At 39.2% G+C, this 19232-nt stretch overlaps 3 protein-coding genes across 3 annotated transcripts; 2 read left to right on the forward strand and 1 right to left on the reverse strand.

Moving 5' to 3' along the window:
• The first annotated feature begins 490 nt into the window (after nt 1–490).
• LOC117616515 (mediator of RNA polymerase II transcription subunit 33A) lies at nt 491–9712 on the forward strand. Its single transcript, XM_034345853.1, has 12 exons — nt 491–896; nt 1527–1637; nt 1751–2098; nt 2471–2790; nt 2906–2997; nt 3945–4305; nt 4799–5009; nt 5696–5810; nt 5950–6111; nt 6860–7520; nt 7850–8056; nt 8401–9712. Exons 1-12 carry the CDS (start codon nt 622–624, stop codon nt 9516–9518), a joined length of 3981 nt encoding a protein of 1326 aa, XP_034201744.1. The 5' UTR covers nt 491–621; the 3' UTR covers nt 9519–9712.
• A 577-nt stretch (nt 9713–10289) lies between these two features.
• Nucleotides 10290–16706, forward strand: LOC117616516 (mediator of RNA polymerase II transcription subunit 33A-like). Its single transcript, XM_034345855.1, has 12 exons — nt 10290–10596; nt 10801–10911; nt 11035–11382; nt 11643–11944; nt 12024–12120; nt 12191–12600; nt 12864–13071; nt 13530–13644; nt 13792–13953; nt 14405–15062; nt 15198–15407; nt 15594–16706. The coding sequence occupies exons 1-12, from the start codon at nt 10322–10324 to the stop codon at nt 16700–16702; spliced, it is 4005 nt and encodes a 1334-aa protein (XP_034201746.1). The 5' UTR covers nt 10290–10321; the 3' UTR covers nt 16703–16706.
• A 163-nt stretch (nt 16707–16869) lies between these two features.
• Nucleotides 16870–19109, reverse strand: LOC117616517 (pentatricopeptide repeat-containing protein At5g19020, mitochondrial). The gene has a single exon (XM_034345856.1). The coding sequence runs from the start codon at nt 18979–18981 to the stop codon at nt 16900–16902; it is 2082 nt and encodes a 693-aa protein (XP_034201747.1). The 5' UTR covers nt 18982–19109; the 3' UTR covers nt 16870–16899.
• Between the last annotated feature and the right edge of the window lie 123 nt (nt 19110–19232).

A 19232-nucleotide genomic window follows, 5' to 3' on the forward strand; every position in this document is an offset into this window, starting at 1 on the left:
ATAGTGTGTAAGAAACTCTCATCTCATAGTTTAGACCATCACTTCTATTCATTAATTCTCGGGCACCTTCCTATTTATAAGCCACAACGCACAACAAATGGAGATGTTAATGAGAATCTTATGAATAATACTAGTGTTATCACATTTTTATACCACAATTTCATACTACATGATGTAGTAGCTAATGTGTACATACTACATCATGTAAAATATTAGTTTCTGTTTTTCTAATTTTATTAATTAAAATATATTTTATTTATTTAATTGATGTGACATATGATATGAACATACCACATCATATGACATAGAAATATAAAATAAAAATATAGCAAGTGTATCATTACTCGAATCTTATTAGATTAATGAAACCACAGCCCCTACATGCCATTGTCATGTATGGAAGGAGAATTTTTAATCCCAAGACTAACCCTCACCCAGTTTGACTTTCCCATTTCTGACCATTTATACACAATGTTGCACACCTCAAAAAACCAAAAAAACAAACGCAGTGCAAACAACTCTCTCTATTTCTCTCTCACTTAAAGCCACCATTCTGTTGTTCTACCAGACTACCGCCAACCCAAAACTAGCACAAAACCCACAACCAAATCTGGCTCAGACATGGAGGAGTCCGTGCAAATCAGTATCTGGGACAGTGTGGTGGAGCTAACCAAAGTGGCACAGCAAAAGGGTAGTGATCCTCTGCTATGGGTTTTACAGTTGTCCTCAAACTTGAAATCCAGGGGAGTATCAATGCCCTCAGTTGAGCTTGCCAATGTGTTGGTCTCTTACATTTTATGGGACAATAACGTGCCCATTACTTGGAAGTTTCTAGAGAAGGCTCTGATGTTGAAAATAGTGCCCCCTATGCTTGTTCTTGCTCTGCTTTCTACAAGGTTTGTTCTTTTGTTTTCTGTTTTGCTGTTTGAAGATTTTGATTTCTGGTTTCAGTTTTTTTTTTGGTGTTTCGGTTATAGTCAGGTTCTTTTGATATATTTTCAGTTGGGATCATATAAAGGGTCTCAATTTGTTCAAAGCTTTCATCTTTTATTTTTCCTTGGACTGTTTCGGAAAGGAAAGTAATAACAGAATCTTAATCATGTTGTGGCCTTGTTTTCGACATAAAAGATATCTTGGCCAAACTGGACCGTATTGTTGTGTTTCAGAATTTCAGTTTACTAGTGGAGTAAGTCCTTGTGATTACACATTTTAACCTTAAATTTCAGACCTTTCTTACCTTTTCCCCACATGTTAAAAAATAGGCTGCAGATTAGATTACTACTATAGGCTGCATTTTGCTTGCCACTAATGTTCTGTTTGTTTCTCCAGATCACGTTATGTTTACTTTTTTCTTAACGGTTCTTTTGTGTGTGTGTGTGTGTGTGTGTGAGGTCAGTGTTCATAATGCATTATTATAGCCTCTTATGTTCTCACTTGTGATACACTGCTGGTTTTCTTGCGTTATAGGGTAATTCTCATGCCCTAGTAATTCATGGTCTTATTGTTGTCTACCACTCTTTCTACAGGGTCATTCCATGTCGGCGCTCCCAGCCGGTGGCATATAGGCTTTACATAGAACTCCTTAAGAGACACATTTTTACCCTGAAGTCTCAGATAAAAGGACCAAATTATCAAATGTAAGTTCTGATATCTAGTACAGATGAGATTATTTGCTTACACTGTACTGAAGATGATGCTAATAAGGGTTGATTCTTGTATCTCGAATTTCTGACCTGTATAATTCTTACAGAACCATGAAATCGATAGATTCTATTCTTCATCTTTCCTGGATATTTGGTCTGCCAGCAAGTGACCCTGGGATTCTTGTGGTTGAGTTTTTATTTTCAATTGTTTGGCAATTGCTTGATGCATCATTAGATGATGAAGGATTGCTAAACTGTACCCCAGAAAAGAAGTCTAAATGGGCAATTGAACCTCAGGAAATGGAGATAGATTGCCACGATAGTTATTATGGGAAGAGGAACAAACATTATGAGATATTGCAGGAATCAAATACTGTCATGGCCATTGAGATAATTGGGCAATTTCTTCAAAATAAAGTAACTTCAAGAATTCTTTACTTGGCTCGCCGAAACTTGTAAGTCCTTGCCCCCTTTAACGATTACTTCTATTCTTTCTCCATTCTCCTTTGAAGTTTTGAAGTAAAATTATTTTGTACGACTTTTGGTTTTCTCAAGCATCAGATGGCCTGTCTTAGCGTACAAGATTAGTAAATCCTCTAAAACATCCTGTACATGTACGTGACATTTTTTGAATGTTCTCTCAACAGATTTCCTTCTATATAATTTCAGATTCAGTTGTATGGTCTTGTTTTTTATTTTTATTTCATTTGCCAGAAAGTCTTAAAATCAATGACTAAGTTTCCTTTCACCAGTACTTTGATCAGTTTCCTTCTTGATCTTTGTCTTCAGTGCAAGCCATTGTTTAACATTTGGTCTCACTTTTTCAGGGCCGCACATTGGACAAGTTTTATTCAGCGATTACAGTTGCTTGGATTGAACTCATTAGCATTAAGAAATTCAAAAATTCTTACCCCAGAGGCTCTTCTACAGTTGACTTCAGATAGTCACATCGTCTTGCCTCGAGAATGCAAAACAGCTTCTTCGCAAAAGTATCTTGCAGTTATGGCTTCTGGATCTCTGGCTTCTTCTGCTGGTCTGTGCCATGGGAATAGTCGTTCTGCTTTGTGGCTTCCTCTTGATCTTGTATTAGAAGATGCCATGGATGGATATCAAGTTGACTCAACAAGTTCTGTTGAAACAATTACTGGTAAACACAGAATTTATTATCCCTTGTGCTTGAAATTAAATAGTATTTTAAATTACTATTGGTTCTTATGAAACCAGTTTCTGTTAGGATGAAAAATCAAGGTTTCATTTTGTAGGTTTGGTCAAAACCTTTCAAGCAATAAATGGCACAAGCTGGCATGATACCTTTTTGGGCCTTTGGATAGCAGCTCTTCGTCTTGTACAAAGGGTTCGTATCTGTTTTGAATAAATTCAAAAAATTTCCTTCTGAATGGTTGGTATTGGTCCGGAACATGAACGTCAATAGTTCCTTAAAACATTCCACTAGCTCTCTTCAAGACCAGACCCATATATGTCATAGAAGTGCGAGCAACTTACTTGATTTTGGGTACTTCTGTCAACTTTGATCAGTAACTGGCAGGATTTGTTAGAAAGTTCTACAACTTTATAAGTTACACATAAATGCTTTTAATGGCTGATTATCTTATTGGTAACCCTAACACATCAAAGTTGCTCCATGATAAATTTGTTGATCTACCATTAGTCCCAAAAGCTCAAGTTGTTTAAAGTCTTGAGATGTGTATACAGAGAGCTTCCATTGAGGGATCCCTGTTTGAGGGACACCCTTGTAGGGCCCACTCCGCATTGTATTCCACTAATCCAAACCGTCTATTTTTTAGATAATCATTCAAAGATCATCTCTACAAAAAGCACTTGAATCCGATATCATTTGACCACTCAATTGAGTTATTGAAATTTTAGTACTTTCTTGAAGCACTGTGTTTATTGATTTTGTAGGATACAATTGGATGTCGAAACGGTTTCCGATTTGTCTAATTTTTTTTGTAAGGATGATCTATGAATGTAGACTTAAAAAATAGATGGTTTGGATCGTTGAAAAAAAAAATCGTAGGGGACCCTAAAGGATGTCCCTCAATAGAAGGGGACTGTATATATATATATATATATATATATATTCTAATCTTCTGTTGTCATACCATTGATAAATTTATTGGTTCACTATTGCTCAAAAAAACTTAAGCTGTTAGGACCAGACTTAATCTATTCAGTATTGAATGAAGCAAGTGTTATATTATAGGTTTAAGTGGGAACCATTATTTCTAAAATTTATATTAGTTATGGCTTCTTGTTTATAGGCTTTTCTATGTATTGCAGGAAAGGGACCCCATAGAGGGCCCAGTGCCTCGCCTTGACACTCGCTTATGCATGCTATTGTGCATCACAACACTGGTGGTTTCTGATCTGATTGAGGAGGAGGAAATTGCACCAACCAACGAAACAGAATATGGTTCCGTCAATCGCTGGAAAGAAAAAGAGGTTCCTGGAAAGCGTCGCTATGATTTAGTCTCCAGCCTACAGATGCTGGGTGATTATCAGGGTTTGCTGACTCCACCTCAGTCTGTTGTTTCTGCTGCCAATCAGGCTGCTGCAAAGGCAATGCTGATTCTTTCAGGTGTCAGTATTGGGAGTGCATACTTTGAGTGCATCAGTATGAAAGACATGCCTGTCAACTTCTGTGAGTAATATCTAGCTCGCATTCATTGTCAATGAGTCTCTCTTCAACATAAAGAAAATTCTATGAGTGTGTCTTGTTATAAAAAGGGAACCAGCACACCAATGAAATATGGCAGTGCTGTTCACTTAGTGTATTCCAAAAAATATCTTCTTATTTCCTTTTTCAAATATCTATTGCTCTTTAAAGAAAAGTTACTCTGCTGAATGTTTCTCGGTTATGTTTTTTTATTTTATTTTATTTATTTATTTATAGATAAAACCATTGGAACTGTATAGCGTACTGTTGTCCATGGTTGTTCCATTCTTGTATTCTTGTCTTTTTGTTCTTTTAGTCTTATTTTATTCCCATATTGGTCCTGTTTCTAGTTTTTAATATTGTTCTTTTTGGTTTAGATGTAATGGTCAGTCGCATAAGCAACTTATGTATACTGTTTTGTGGAGTCAGTGTATATCTGTTAGGTATTCTAATCTTAAGTTTATGTGTTTGTTTACAGCTGGAAACTTGCGTCATTTGATAGTTGAGGCCTGTATTGCTAGAAATCTACTGGAAACATCTGCATATTCCTGGCCAGGTTATGTTAATGGACGTATCAACCAGTTACCTCATGGTGTGCCAACTCAAGTGCCTGGTTGGTTATCATTTATGTTGGGGGCTACGCTTACTCCACTAGTGGTTAATGCTTTGGTTTCAAGTCCTGCTTCAAGGTATACTAGCTTTTAACTTTCTAAATCTGTTACATTTAGTAAATCATGTTATAATTAAGATGTTGGGACTTCATTTCCACAAGTTTTTAGAGTTTTATCCCTGTGAATCATTTCTGACAAGGTTTTGGTCCCTGCCTCTCTGGCTTGTAGCAATTGTTTATATGGTACATGTATGAAGATTTTGAATTTATCTGGTATATGTATTCATTCCTTAAATCAGAGATTACCACTTTTCAGAAGGGCCCATCAATAGCCGACGTCTAAATTCTCATTTTTGAGTTCATGCTTAATGCACTAATTAGGATGGAAGTTTACATTTGGCTCACAAGAATTTTGAGAATCTAACCAATTTTGTATACGGATGGTTATACCTTTGGTCATTAGCATTATATGTTTTTTTTGTCCCCTCCAGGCAATCGGAAAATGAAGAAATAGTTAATATATTCAAGATAATTACGTATTTACAAAATACCTACATCTATGGGAGTCATTGTGTGCAAAAATATTGAAGGGTAACTCTTTGTAGATAGATGACTTTTAGATTACCATTTTCTTAACGTCTTTGACTATGGCCTGGTCTTCAGTTACTCCTTTTTCTTTCCTGAAGCCAGGTATATCAGATGCTCTTTTTTGTAAATTTACCCAAAGGTAAAGCTACTGAATTAAGCTCATGGATTTGATGGAAGCTTAGCAGAACTCGAGAAAGTATTCGAGATTGCAGTCAATGGATCAGATGATGAGAAGATATCTGCTGCTACCATATTCTGCGGGGCGTCACTCATTAGGGGATGGAATATACAGGTGAAGAAACAATATTATTATATTTAAACATATTTTGAATTCTTTCCCCCAACTTGCATATTTGAATCCTAAGAATTCTTTCCATTTTTTCTGAATCACTAAACTTTCTTTTTTAATTTATGGTTCACATTTTATGCAGGAACATACTGCTCATTTTATCATTAGATTATTGTCTCCTCCGGTTCCTGCCGATTATTCTGGGGGTGACAGCCATTTAATAGGTTATGCACCAATGCTGAACGTCCTCATTGTTGGAATAGCATCTGTTGACTGCGTTCAGATTTTCTCTTTACATGGCTTGGTATGTATGTTTAACTTTTACTTAACCAAACACGAAGATTTACAATAATACTGTCAGGGTTTGTCACATCTTAGGAAGTGATCAAGCACCCTTCCACTTATAGCTAATTCTGTTTCAAATTAACATTGAGCATTATTAAGTTATATAGCTAATTCTGTGTCAAGCTAACATTGAGCATTATTAAGTTATCTACCTCAATATTCAGTTTGGCTTTTGGGGTGGATTTTCCATGTAAATTCGAAACCAGTAATTGCATCAAGGACAAGTAGAAGACTATGTAAATTGAAATTGTAGTATAAGACATGATGCTTGTGTTAAGGCTCTGAAAGGAGCACTGTGGCAGCTTTTCTGTTTTAGAATTCCTTGATGCAGACCCAAAAAGTTGTTCAAAGACTTTATTTTGTTGATTTCAGCTGTACATCTTCTTACTTTCCAAAATCAGGAAAATAGAAAGAGAGTGGTTGGTGGTAGATTCTTAGATAGGGAAAATGATTACTATGTTTTGTGATCTCTTGTTATTTGAGTTTTAATATCAATTGGATTGAATTGGTGTTATACTGTAATAAACTTCAATAAGTACTTCTAGTAGAATAAAGTGGCAAAATATCCTCTTTGTAAAAAAGATCAGAAGCCTTTGGGTGTTATTGATAATATATCTGTTTTGTGGTTTGGGAGTGGGGAGATGTGTGTGCTAGTGACAGGAACTTCGTATCAGCTTTAAACTAATGTTATCTAGTTTTCTTTCCAGGTCCCACAACTTGCATGTTCATTGATGCCGATATGTGAGGTGTTTGGCTCATGTGTTCCCAATGTCCCCTGGACTCTAACAACGGGAGAAGAAATCTCTGCCCATGCTGTGTTTTCAAATGCATTTACTCTCCTTTTGAAGCTGTGGAGGTTTAATCATCCTCCTCTTGAGCATGGGGTGGGAGATGTACCCACAGTTGCATCCCGACTTACACCTGAGTATCTCCTATCAGTAAGAAACTCTTACCTAGTATCTTCTGGAAGTGCTCACCAAGATCGAAATAAGAGGAGACTCTCCACTGTTGCAAGTTCATCATCTCCAGAACCTGTATTTGTGGACTCGTTTCCAAAATTAAAAGTTTGGTATCGGCAGCATCAAGCATGTATAGCCTCAACACTCTCTGGTCTTGTTCATGGAACCCCTGTCCACCAGATTGTTGATGGGCTTCTTAACATGATGTTCACAAAGATTAGTAGAGGAAGCGAGTCTTTAACTTCTGTTAATTCTCCAAGTAGTAGTTCTTCTGGACCTGGAAATGAAGACAACTCTCTAAGACCTAAATTACCGGCCTGGGATATCTTGGAAGCTGTTCCCTTTGTGGTTGATGCTGCTCTAACAGCCTGTGCTCATGGGAAACTTTCTCCTCGCGAGCTGGCTACAGGTTAGCCTTGTTTTCTCTTCTCATTTGCTGTTGATGTTTTGTTATTTACACACAGCGATACCCAGGAAATTGAATTGATTTTTTTATTATAAACTAATACTGAATGTGTGATTGAGTTAATACTGGCAATCATATCACTGAGTTTGATACAACTGGGTATTTTTAATATTACCTCAAGTTATTTTCATTTGACCTGTAAATATAAAAGAACCAAAGTTTTATTTTTTTTAAATTACTAGATGTGGCACTCAACTTTAAGAGAAAGAAAGAAGTCATTATTATACCTTGGTCTAATATGTGAAATAACTGAAGAGTTTTCACTATTTCAGGGCTTAAAGATTTAGCAGATTTTCTTCCTGCATCTTTGGCAACCATTGTCAGCTACTTTTCTGCTGAAGTTACTCGGGGTATTTGGAAACCAGTTTTTATGAATGGAACAGATTGGCCCAGTCCTGCTGTGAATCTATCCCATGTGGAGGAACAGATCAAGAAAATCCTAGCTGCTACTGGTGTTCATGTCCCTAGCCTTGCTCCAGGTTTTCTCTTGTTACCAACTTATAACTAGAATGAAAAGCTATCTTCCTGACTTTTGTAGCATGGTTGGCTTGTGCATATCGAACTTGCCACTAGTCAGTGGTCACCATAGACAGAAGCTTCATGAGACATTCAGACAAACCTGGTCTATATTATTTAATACTTTATGTGGTGTTGAGCATCCATGATCAACATTCATCCTGTACATGCTTGCAGTTGATAATTAAATGAATATAAGCTATTACATTGTTTTGGGAAAGATTTTGTTTTCCATTCTCCCCCTATTGCAGAGCTAGTTTATTTATTCCTCCCCTCTCGTATTTTGATTGAGACTTAACTATTGCAGGTGGAAGCTCTCCAGCTACACTTCCATTGCCCCTAGCTGCCTTTGTAAGTCTTACTATTACTTACAAGGTTGACAGAGCATCAGAGCGTTTCCTCAGTTTGGCAGGGCCCACCTTGGAGTGCCTTGCAGCTGGTTGCCCATGGCCCTGTATGGCAATTGTGGCATCCCTTTGGACTCAAAAGGCCAAGCGATGGAGCGACTTCCTTGTCTTTTCTGCATCTCGGACTGTTTTCCTACAGAATGGTGATTCAATGGTTCAGCTTCTTAAAAGCTGCTTTACTGCCACACTAGGCCTGAATGCCACTCCAATCTCGAGCAATGGTGGTGTTGGAGCACTTCTTGGCCATGGATTTGGATCCCATTTCTGTGGTGGGATTTCCCCTGTCGCACCGGGTATTCTTTATCTACGTATGTACCGGTCAATTACAGATATTGTCTTCATGACGGAAGAGATTCTTACTATCTTGATGCATTCTGTAAGAGAGGTAGCATGTACTGCTCTTTCTAAAGAGAGATTGCAGAAGTTAAAGACAACAAAAAACGAGATGAGATATGAACAGGTTTCACTTGCTGCTGCAATGTCTCGGGTGAAACTAGCAGCTTCCCTTGGGGCGTCTTTAGTATGGTTAACAGGAGGCTTGTGTCTGGTTCAGTCATTGATCAAAGAAACCCTGCCTTCTTGGTTTATATCTATGCATTGGTCTGAGCAGGGAGAAGGGTCAGAAGGAATGGTTGCCATGCTTGGGGGTTATGCACTTGCATACTTTGCAGTGCTCTGTGGAGCCTTTGCTTGGGGTGTTGACTCATCATCATCGGCATCAAAACGGCGTCCTAAAATCCTAGGTACCCACATGGAATTTCTTGCAAGTGCACTTGATGGGAAGATATCACTTGGTTGTGATTCGGCAACATGGCGTGCCTACGTGTCGGGGTTTGTAACTCTAATGGTGGGTTGCACACCAAAATGGGTGCTTGAAGTGGATGTACATGTGTTGAAGAGACTAAGCAATGGTCTAAGGCAGTGGAATGAGGAGGAGCTTGCTCTGGCTTTGCTAGGGATTGGTGGGGTTGGTACAATGGGTGCAGCTGCTGAACTCATAGTTGAAAATGAGATGTAAATTCCATTCCCCCTTAACCCAATGGCCCAATTTTTTTAAGGTTTAGAAGGCAAATATACATGTTAAAAATGGTTGTAGATTAGTTTCATTGCCAGGAACTTGTGCAGCAAACTTATTTTTGCAGTGAAAGGTTCAGAGTTTTGTTCCCTAAAAAGAATTTAGAGAGAACACTTTTTAAAAACATTTTGACTCAAGTCTCCCTCCCCTCCTAACTTTCATCATATTGCAGACATGCACTCCCTCTGCCTAAATATTTTTGGTTGGATGTATATGAAATGTTAATGAGAAACCGAGGATGATATGAAAATCTTCGTTCAAATTAGAATTAATTCGTCCCTCATTCGACTTGCTTCCCTCTCTTAGGCTGTTATTTATCCCCCAACCTCTCTTAAAGAATGACGCATTAAAAAAAAAAACATGAGGAAGATCCAAGATCCTACCACCTAGTAAGGTGCACTGCGCATAAGTTTTTGTTATCCTTAGAAAGAAAAATGAATCAGCATGACCCAAGATTTAAAGATCTCTATGAAATTGCTCTAAAATCCCAACGGGTTATTTGTTCTCAACAAGATTGTACCCAAGTGGCAATCTTACAGCCAGTTTTGACTTTCTCCATGTTTGACCGATCATATCGCTCAGTTTCACGACCAAAATAGCACACATGCACACAATGCAGAGTCACAGAACGTGAACTAACCAGAACACAATTTCTGCATGTCCTTCTCATTCTGTACAATCCAAATTCCGAAATATCACTCTGCATGACTGAAAACAATCAGAAAACCTGCCAATGTGATCGAGAAATGGCCGAGTCCGAACAAAGCAGCGTCTGGGACGTTGTCATAAAGCAGACCAAGGAGGCTCAAGAAAAGGGTACTGATCCTCTTCTCTGGTCAATGCAAGTCTCGTCAAATCTGAGCTCTGCAGGGGTGTGCATACCTTCCATGGAGCTGGCCAACGTGTTGGTCTCATACATTTGTTGGGAAAACAATGTGCCCATTTTGTGGAAGTTTCTTGAGAAGGCCTTGGTTTTGAACATGGTGCCCTCTATGCTTGTTCTTGCTCTGCTTTCCTCCAGGTCTGTGTTTCTGTTTCTGTTTTCCATTTTGAACTTTGTAAATAATTTTTTTCTTTTTTGGTATTTGATGTTCTTGGTTTTATTCCGATTTTCTTTGAATTTTGTATTAGGATGTATTTAGTTGTTGTTTCATGTCAGTTCACTGCTGTGCAATTTTCTTCTTGTTTTTTGTTGGATGAAAATGAAAATTGTTGCGTTTTTCAGGGTTATTCCAAATAGACGTGTGCAGCCAGCAGCATATAGGCTTTACATGGAGCTCCTTAAGAGACATGCTTTTTCACTCAGATCCCAAATTAATGGGCCTAATTATCGAAAGTGAGTTTCTAGTTTCAGTCATTTATAAGGAAGCTGACTCTGTGTTTTTATGGAATTTTGTTGGTGATCATTAGTAATTGGGGTCAATTCTTTTGCAACTTTTAACCCATCTTCTTCATACAGGGTTATGATATCAATAGATACTATTCTTAATTTGTCCAAGATATTTGGTCTGCAAACAAGTGAAGCTGGGACTATTGTGGTTGGGTTCATCTTTTCGACCGTGTGGCAATTGCTTGATGCATCGTTAGACGATGAGGGGCTGCTGGAACTTACCCCAGAGAAGAAGTCTAGATGGCCAACTAAACCCCAAGACATGGAGATAGATGGTTTCGATAATCATTGTGAGAAGAGGATTGAACATCTTGAGAGATTACAGAATCATAATACTTCGATGGCTATTGAACTAATCTGGCAATTTCTGCAAAATATATTGACTTCCAAGATTCTTAACTTGGCAAAAAGAAACATGTATGCTGCTTTGTTTCTTCTTTTTCAAGCTTAATATGCATTCTATGGTATTGTGTTATATGGCGGAAGTGAAAGCAAATGGGACAACTTCAATTTTAGTTCGTTGATTGGAAGTCTTACTCCCAGAAAAGTTTTCTTGTAACCAAGTATTTTGGGCCTTTTAAGTATATACCTTTTATACAAGTACCTTATTAAGTTTATTTCTTGGCCTTTTTGTGTGGAAAGAGATTTTTGCTTGACATTGTGCTGCCCTTTCTCAGGCCTATACATTGGGAGGCTTTTATTCAGCAATTACATCTGCTTGCAGAAAATTCATCAGCATTGAAAAACAGCAAAGTTACTAGTCCTGAGGCAATTTTGCAGGTGGCTTCAGATATTTGCATAACCCCACAAAATTCCAAACTGCGTTCGGTACAAAAGTGCCATTCGATTATGGATTCTTCAGAGGGACTAAGCCGTGGAATTGGTCGCTCTACTATATGGCTTCCGCTTGATCTGGTACTCGAAGATGCCATGAATGTTACGCAGGTCAATGCCACAAGTTCTGTTGAGGTTATCACTGGTAAAGTAGATATTGTGGTAGATCACTTCTTTTATCAATTGCTAGCAATGCATGAGAATAAAAGTTTGTTTCTTCTCAGGTTTGATCAAGGTCCTTCAAGCCATAAACTGTGCAACTTGGCATGACACCTTTTTGGGTTTATGGATTGCAGCACTTCGTCTTGTCCAACGGGTTAAAAATTATTACTGCTTGACCATGATACTCTTTGTCTATAGTACTGTCATTTTGAGACATCACACTGATTTCCATTTGTTTACTTTTTTCTCTTTTTATGTTACTTCTTACTAATTTTCAGGAAAGGGATCCTCTTGAGTCCCCTATGCCTCACCTAGACTCTCGCTTATGCATGTTGCTGTCTGTCACCCCTCTTGTGGTTGCTGGTCTTATTGAGGAAGATGAAAGTGCACAAGTAGACAAGAAAGAACATAGCTTTGTCAGTCACTGGAGAAAACAAAAGGTCACAGGGAAGTCTCGCGATGATTTAGTCTCAAGCTTACAGATGCTGGGAAATTTTATAGGACTTCTGGCTCCCCCTCGTTCTGCTGTTTCTGCAGCGAATCAGGCTGCTGCAAAAGCAATGTTCTTTATCTCAGGGACTAAGGTTGAAAGTGCATACTTGGATTACATCAGTACGAAAGACATCTCGATTGATTGCTGTAAGTAAAACCTGAATTATACATTCAGATTAAGCTTTTTACTAGAGAAGCTCCAATTGGCATTGCATTGTAATTCTGACCCTCTGAATGTTCGTCCCTTGGCCCCGGGTTTCTGACGCAATACTGTTATTATCCCACTCATTGGCATCTATCACCCCCTACATGAATTCAAAAGGATGCCTACTTCTCTATTTTATGAGGGACTGCTTTTTTTTGGTATAAATGTATTTCTCTCTAAACTTTGTTCTATGTCCTTTTTTCAGCAGGAAACATGCGCCATCTGATAGTTGAGGCTTGTATGGCAAGAAATCTAATAGACACATCAGCATATTTCTGGCCAGGCTATGTGAAAGGATGCATCAATGAAATACCTTGTGAGCCTGCTCAAGTGCCTGGTTGGTCATCGTTAATGCAAGGATCGCCGCTTACTCCATTGTTGACAAATGAATTGGTTTCAACTCCTGCGCCAAGGTATACTTAGATCTTCTTCTTCTTAAATGATTTTAACTAAATTAAAATGTGTTGCTTTCTTTGTTCCTGGAAGTTTCATTTGAAGGCTTCTATGGTTCTGCCTTAATGATACCATCAATTTCAGTATAATCATGGATGCTAGTCTTTACATGATACCCCTATTATTCTCAGTGTATAGCCGGTGGATGCGTGGCCTAACTTTTGTTGTCGCCTCAGGTCCCAAAAATCTCAGGGCCGGCCCTCCTATATATTGATTTTGGCCTCATTGAGTAAATGAATGAGTTATTCTTAGCTAAATTTATAGATTTTCTGATTCTGGCCTGGTCTTCAGACACGCCATTTTTTTTCCTGAAGCCAGGTTTACAGTGCTCTTTCTTCTTCTTCTTCTTCTTCTTTGTGTGTGTGTAAATCTAAACAAGGTAAAGCAATTGAATGTAAGCTCATGGTTTTGGTGGAAGTATAACAGAGCTGGAGAAAATATTTGAGGTAGCCATCAATGGCTCAGATGCAGACAAGATATCAGCAGTTGCCATCCTTTGTGGAGCCTCCCTGATTCAGGGTTGGAATATTCAAGTAATGAATTCTTATCCTTTCCCTTCTCTTTACATTCTCTAATTTTTCTTCTTTATCATCTTCATTATGATCATTATCGTCATCAAATCTGGTTTCTGCGAAACTAGCTAATCATTCTAATTACATTTAGGTCTACATTTCATGTAGGAACACACTGCTCATTTTGTTATTAGGTTGTTGTCTCCTCCTTGTCCTGCAAATTATTCTGGAAGTGGCAGCCATCTGATAGGTTATGCTCCCCTGCTAAATGCGCTTGTTGCTGGGATATCAAGCATCGATTGTATTAAGATTTTGTCACAACTTGGCATGGTACATGTTCCTTTCATTGAGCCAAAACATCTCCCCATTACTTAAATAAAGTACAATATTGTACTGAATTTTCTAGGTTCCTTGGATGAACTAATAATACTCCACATTTAGGTTATTTTATTTCCACAACTTGGGAAAAGGGAAGAAAAATGAAAAAAATAATGAAGAAAATGGGGATTTTAAAATACTAAATGGTAACTGTTATTTGGGAATTAAATCTAGTCAAAATTGAACCTTCTTTTTTAGTACAAGTGATAGTCTAAACTATAATAGAGGGAGATTTCTCACACACACAACTATGATGCTATGGGAATTCGAACCTAAGACCTCTAGTGTGCAACTCAAGGCCCTTTTCCCCTAAAATGAAGTGACTATGGTGAAAGTTTTGATTCAAAAAATGTATTCCAATTGAAAACTAATAACGCCATTTGGTTTTGACTGCTGTTTCCAGGTTCCACAACTAGCATGTTCATTGATGACAATCTGTGAGATTTTTGGGTCATGTGTACCCAGTGACTCATGCAGCAACACAACAGGGACAGAAACCTCTGATCCTCATATTGTGTTTTCTAATGGATTCACACTTCTTCTGAAGCTGTGGAGGTTTAATTATTGCTTTGCAGATCGACCAGGACATGTCTCAACCGTTCGATCTAACATCAGTCCTGAATACCTTCTATTAGTACGAAACTCCCACCTAGCATCCTCGGCAAATGTCCACCAGGATCATAATAAAAGGAGACTTGCAGCAGTTGCAAGCTCATCATCTGCACAACCTATCTTTGTTGATTTGTTTCCAAAGTTAAAAGCCTGGTACATGCAGCACAATGCATGCATCGCTTCAACCCTCTCTGGACTTCCCCGTGGAACCCCCGTTCATCACCATGTTGATGAGCTTTTGAACATGATGTTCAAAGAAAAGGAGCAAGGAAGACAGTCTGCAGAATCTAATACTTCTGCAAGTGGAAGTTCATCTAAAGAAGCAAATGAACGTACCTTTTTAAGTAAATTGCCTGCTTGGGATATTCTGGCAGCTGTTCCGTTCGTAGCTGATGCTGCTTTAACAGCCTGTGCTAATGGGATACTCTCTCCCCGGAAACTGGCTACTGGTAAGTCTAAACCGCCTCATCTAATTTCCTATAATTGGATTCATGTGTCAACTTGTTTTGATAAAACAGTTGCTCTTCATTATAATTCGGTTCATATGTGCACTACTAAGACCTAGATGTTCTTGTTATCTTTAGGGCTTAAAGTCTTAGTTGATTTTCTTCCTGCATCTGTGGCAACCATCGTTAGCTACTTCTCAGCTGAAGTAACCAGGGGTGTTTGGAAACCAGCTTTTATGAATGGAAAAGATTGGCCCAGCCCAAATGCAAATTTGTCAAATGTTGTGGAAAAAATCAAGGAAATTATAGCTGCCACTGCTGTTGAGGTCTCAAGCGCTGCTGCTTCAGGTTTTTTTTCTTTCCCTACATCACATAAATGTGTACACATAAAAGATACCCATTTCTCAACTGTTTGATTGTATAAATCCCAGAAGTCGATATTAAAAGTTCAAATAACATCAGAAATGATTCCTTCTCACTCTATTCTAGGATCTATTTCTTCAATAACATGGCTAAGGATTGTTGTTGTCACAGATGGAAGCTGTCAAGCTACAATGCCGTTGCCTCTTGCTGCCTTAGTGAGCCTTACTATAACATATAAAACCGACAAAGATTCAAAACGATACCTTGACTTAGCTAAAGTGGCATTGGCTTCCATTGCAGCAGGTTGCCCATGGCCCTGCATGCCAATTGTTTATTCACTCTGGACCCAGAAAGCAAAGCGTTGGAGTGCCTACTTTGTCTTCTCTGGATCACGTACTGTCTTCCTCCAACACCGAAATGCTTTTGTCCAGCTTCTTAAGAGCTGCTTCACTGCCACACTTGGCCTACATTCCACTCCTCTCTCATACAACGGAGGTATTGGAGCTCTTCTTGGCCATGGAATTGGATCTCACATCCATGGCAGGGTTTCTCCTGTTGCCCCAGCGATCCTCTATCTACATGCTTATCCATATTTATCAGACATTGTCTTCTTGAACAAAGAGATTGTTTCCCTCTTGATGCATTCTGTGAGAGAGATAACAGGTAGTGGGTTTCCTATAGAGGGATGCAAGAGACTGAAGACGGCCAAGAATGTAATGATACAGGGAACGTATCAGATGGATTCAAACTTGACTCGGGTTAAACTAGTGGCTTCACTCGCCGCTTCTTTAGTGTGGTTATCTGGAGGCCTAGGTCTGGTTCAGTCATTGTTTAAAGAATTTCTGCCTTCATGGTTTGTATCTGTTCACAGCTCCAGACAAGAGGGAGAACCAAACGGAGTTGCATGGCTAAAGGGATACGTGGTTGCATACTTTGCATCTCTATGTGGAGGCTTTGTATGGGGCGTTGACTCATCATCCTGGGGATCCAAGCGGCGTCCAAAGATTCTTGGAACTCACATGGAATTTCTTGCAAGAGCACTTAATGGCCAGATATCTCTTGGCTGTGATGAGACCACTTGGCGCTCCTATGTCTTGGGATTCATGAGCCTGATGGTGGTTTGCATGCCAACTTGGATGCTGGAAGTGGATGTAGATGTGTTGAAGACAATTAGTAAGAAGCTGAGGCAGTGGAATGAGGAGGAGCTTGCTCTGGATTTGCTGGGGATTGGTGGTGTTGATTTCATGGGTGCAGCTGCAGAAATGATAATTCAAAGCTAGCCATAATTTCTTGTGTTTTGTTTACCTTTATTCTTCCTTTAAAAAATTCAGCTTGCCAATTGCAGTGATACATTTGAAATCTCAAATTACTTCACTTCTTTATGGTAAAAAATGAAAGCCTTCATAACAATTGTACGGCAATCCTCAACTTCAAACTGACCAAAACTTTTGAGCGTTTTAGAACCCCAGCACCCTCATCATACAACATCACTATGCCCCGGTGATCTCTTCAGTCTTAGGCTCTGCATTGCTCGCCGTACTGAAAAGGCTTCCTCCCACTTCCCTGCATCTGCGTATATGTTGGATAGGAGAACTCTACCTGGCCCATGAGATGAATCCAACCTTGCCAAATTCTCTGCGGCAATTTCTCCTATTTCCAAATTCCCATGTGTTCTACATGCCGCCAATAATGTGCCCCATATCACTATATCGGCCTTCATTGGCATGCTCCGTATCATTTTCTCAGCATCTTCTACTCGCCCAGCTCGGCCCAGGAGATCCACCAAACAACCATAATGCTTGATATTTGGTTCTATGTTGTAAACGTTCTTCATGCTTTTAAAATACCTCTCCCCAGCCTCCACAAAGCCAGCATGGCAACATGCACTTAGGACTCCGATGAATGTGATTGAATTGAGTTTGACATTACGCCATTGCAAGTCCGAAAATATTTCGAGAGACAATGTTGCATGTCCGTGCATGGCCAACCCACATATAATGGCATTCCATGGTGAGACAGTAGAGGCTTTGTCTCGGATTTGGTAAAACACCTCTAAGGCTGTATGGATACTCCCACATTTGGCATACATATCGACGAGTGCTGCATTTAAATTGTCATTAAGAGGAATGGAGTTCTCAAGTATGTATTCATGGGCCCATCTTCCCTCTTTCAATGTGCCTAATGTAGCAATTGCAGAGAAAACACTCACCATCGTAATTTCATTTGGTTGGATCCCACTAGCGACCATTCTCTGAAAGAGTTCCAGAGCCAATTCAGGTTGTTCACTCTGTGCATAACCAGAAATCATGGAACTCCATGAAAACACATCTCTTTCAGGCATCTCATTAAACAAAAGCCTTGCCTGGTCAATCATTCTGTTTCTTATATATCCTGCAATGAGTGCATTCCAAGACGCAACATGCTGCATGATGCCCTTTTCAAACTGAAGATGAGCAAGGCTCATGCGGCCACAAGCTGCATAGAAATTGATGATTGTTGCCTGTATAAAGTCATAGCAGTCAAAACCTTCCTTTACAATTCTCTCATGAAATTGTTCACCTTCATGTATTGCCTCGGACCGCCCACATGCCAAAATCAAATCTACAAGCATAACATCATTTGGTCCCAATCCGGTACGCAGCATTGCTCGATACATCACCATAGCTTCGCTTAGCCAGTCTACTTGCACATACCCATCAATCATTGTACCCCATGAAACCACATCTTTTGTATGAATCTTGTCAAACAACTCTCTGGCCAAATCAACAAGCCCAGCTTTTGCATACCCATTTAACATGACATTCCATGAAACTATATTCCTTTCAGACATCTCATTAAACAAACTTCTTCCTTCCCAAACACTTGAACAGCCGCAATACATGTGTAACAAATTCGTAGAAACAAGAACAAACCCCTCAAGCTGCAACTTAACTACCAAAGCATGAAGCATTCGACAATTCCTAATCCCACCCAAATGGGAGCAAGTTGAGATTACAGTCGCCATTGTCACCTCATTTGGGATCACACCCGCAGACCTCATGTCCTTAAAAACCTTAATGGCTTCAGTCCAACACTCATTTTGGACAAGGCCCATTATCATGGTAGTGTACGAGACACAACCTTTCCTGGGCATTATCTCAAACAGCCGGCGCGCATTGTCCAAGTGACCAGATTTCACATACCCAGCAACCATAATATTGCAAGACACCGGGTCCAACTCAGAACAAGAACCGAACAGCGACTCAGCATCGGCGATGAAGCCGCATTTGGCATACATGTTAATCAAACTGTTGTTGATGAAAGTGTTCGAGTGGAGCCCAGATTTCAGAACAATAGAATGGATTTGTCGGCCTTGGAAGACGGCCACGAGGGATGAGCAGGACTTCAAAACCGAAACCAATGCGAGCTCGTAGTCGGTGTGGGTTTGGTTCATTCTGCATTTGAAGAACAAACGCAGATGGTCTTCTGGGTTTTGGGTGGCGGTGGAGACCCATTTGAGACCTAAACGAGAGAGGTTTGGAAAGCCCGGGAACCACTTGGGTCTCAGATATACGAGCATGGGATGAGACCATAAGACGCTTTGAGTGGGGTTTGATTTGAACTGTAGGAGAAAGAAGGTTTTCGTAAGCTTTTTTGGCAAACGTCCTTGAATTTATAATATATATTTTTTCTTTTTTGATAAATGAATTTATGAATTTAAGTGTGAATTTTGATTAAGCAAACATCAAAGGAAACTTTGTAGAGAGTGCCAATAACATCAGCTCCCAAATACAAATGGAAAGGGTTTAGAAACTTTATTTTTTCTTTTGA

This window comes from Prunus dulcis, chromosome 1 (genome assembly GCF_902201215.1).
Source record: "Prunus dulcis chromosome 1, ALMONDv2, whole genome shotgun sequence".
NCBI classification, from domain to species: Eukaryota; Viridiplantae; Streptophyta; class Magnoliopsida; order Rosales; family Rosaceae; genus Prunus; species Prunus dulcis.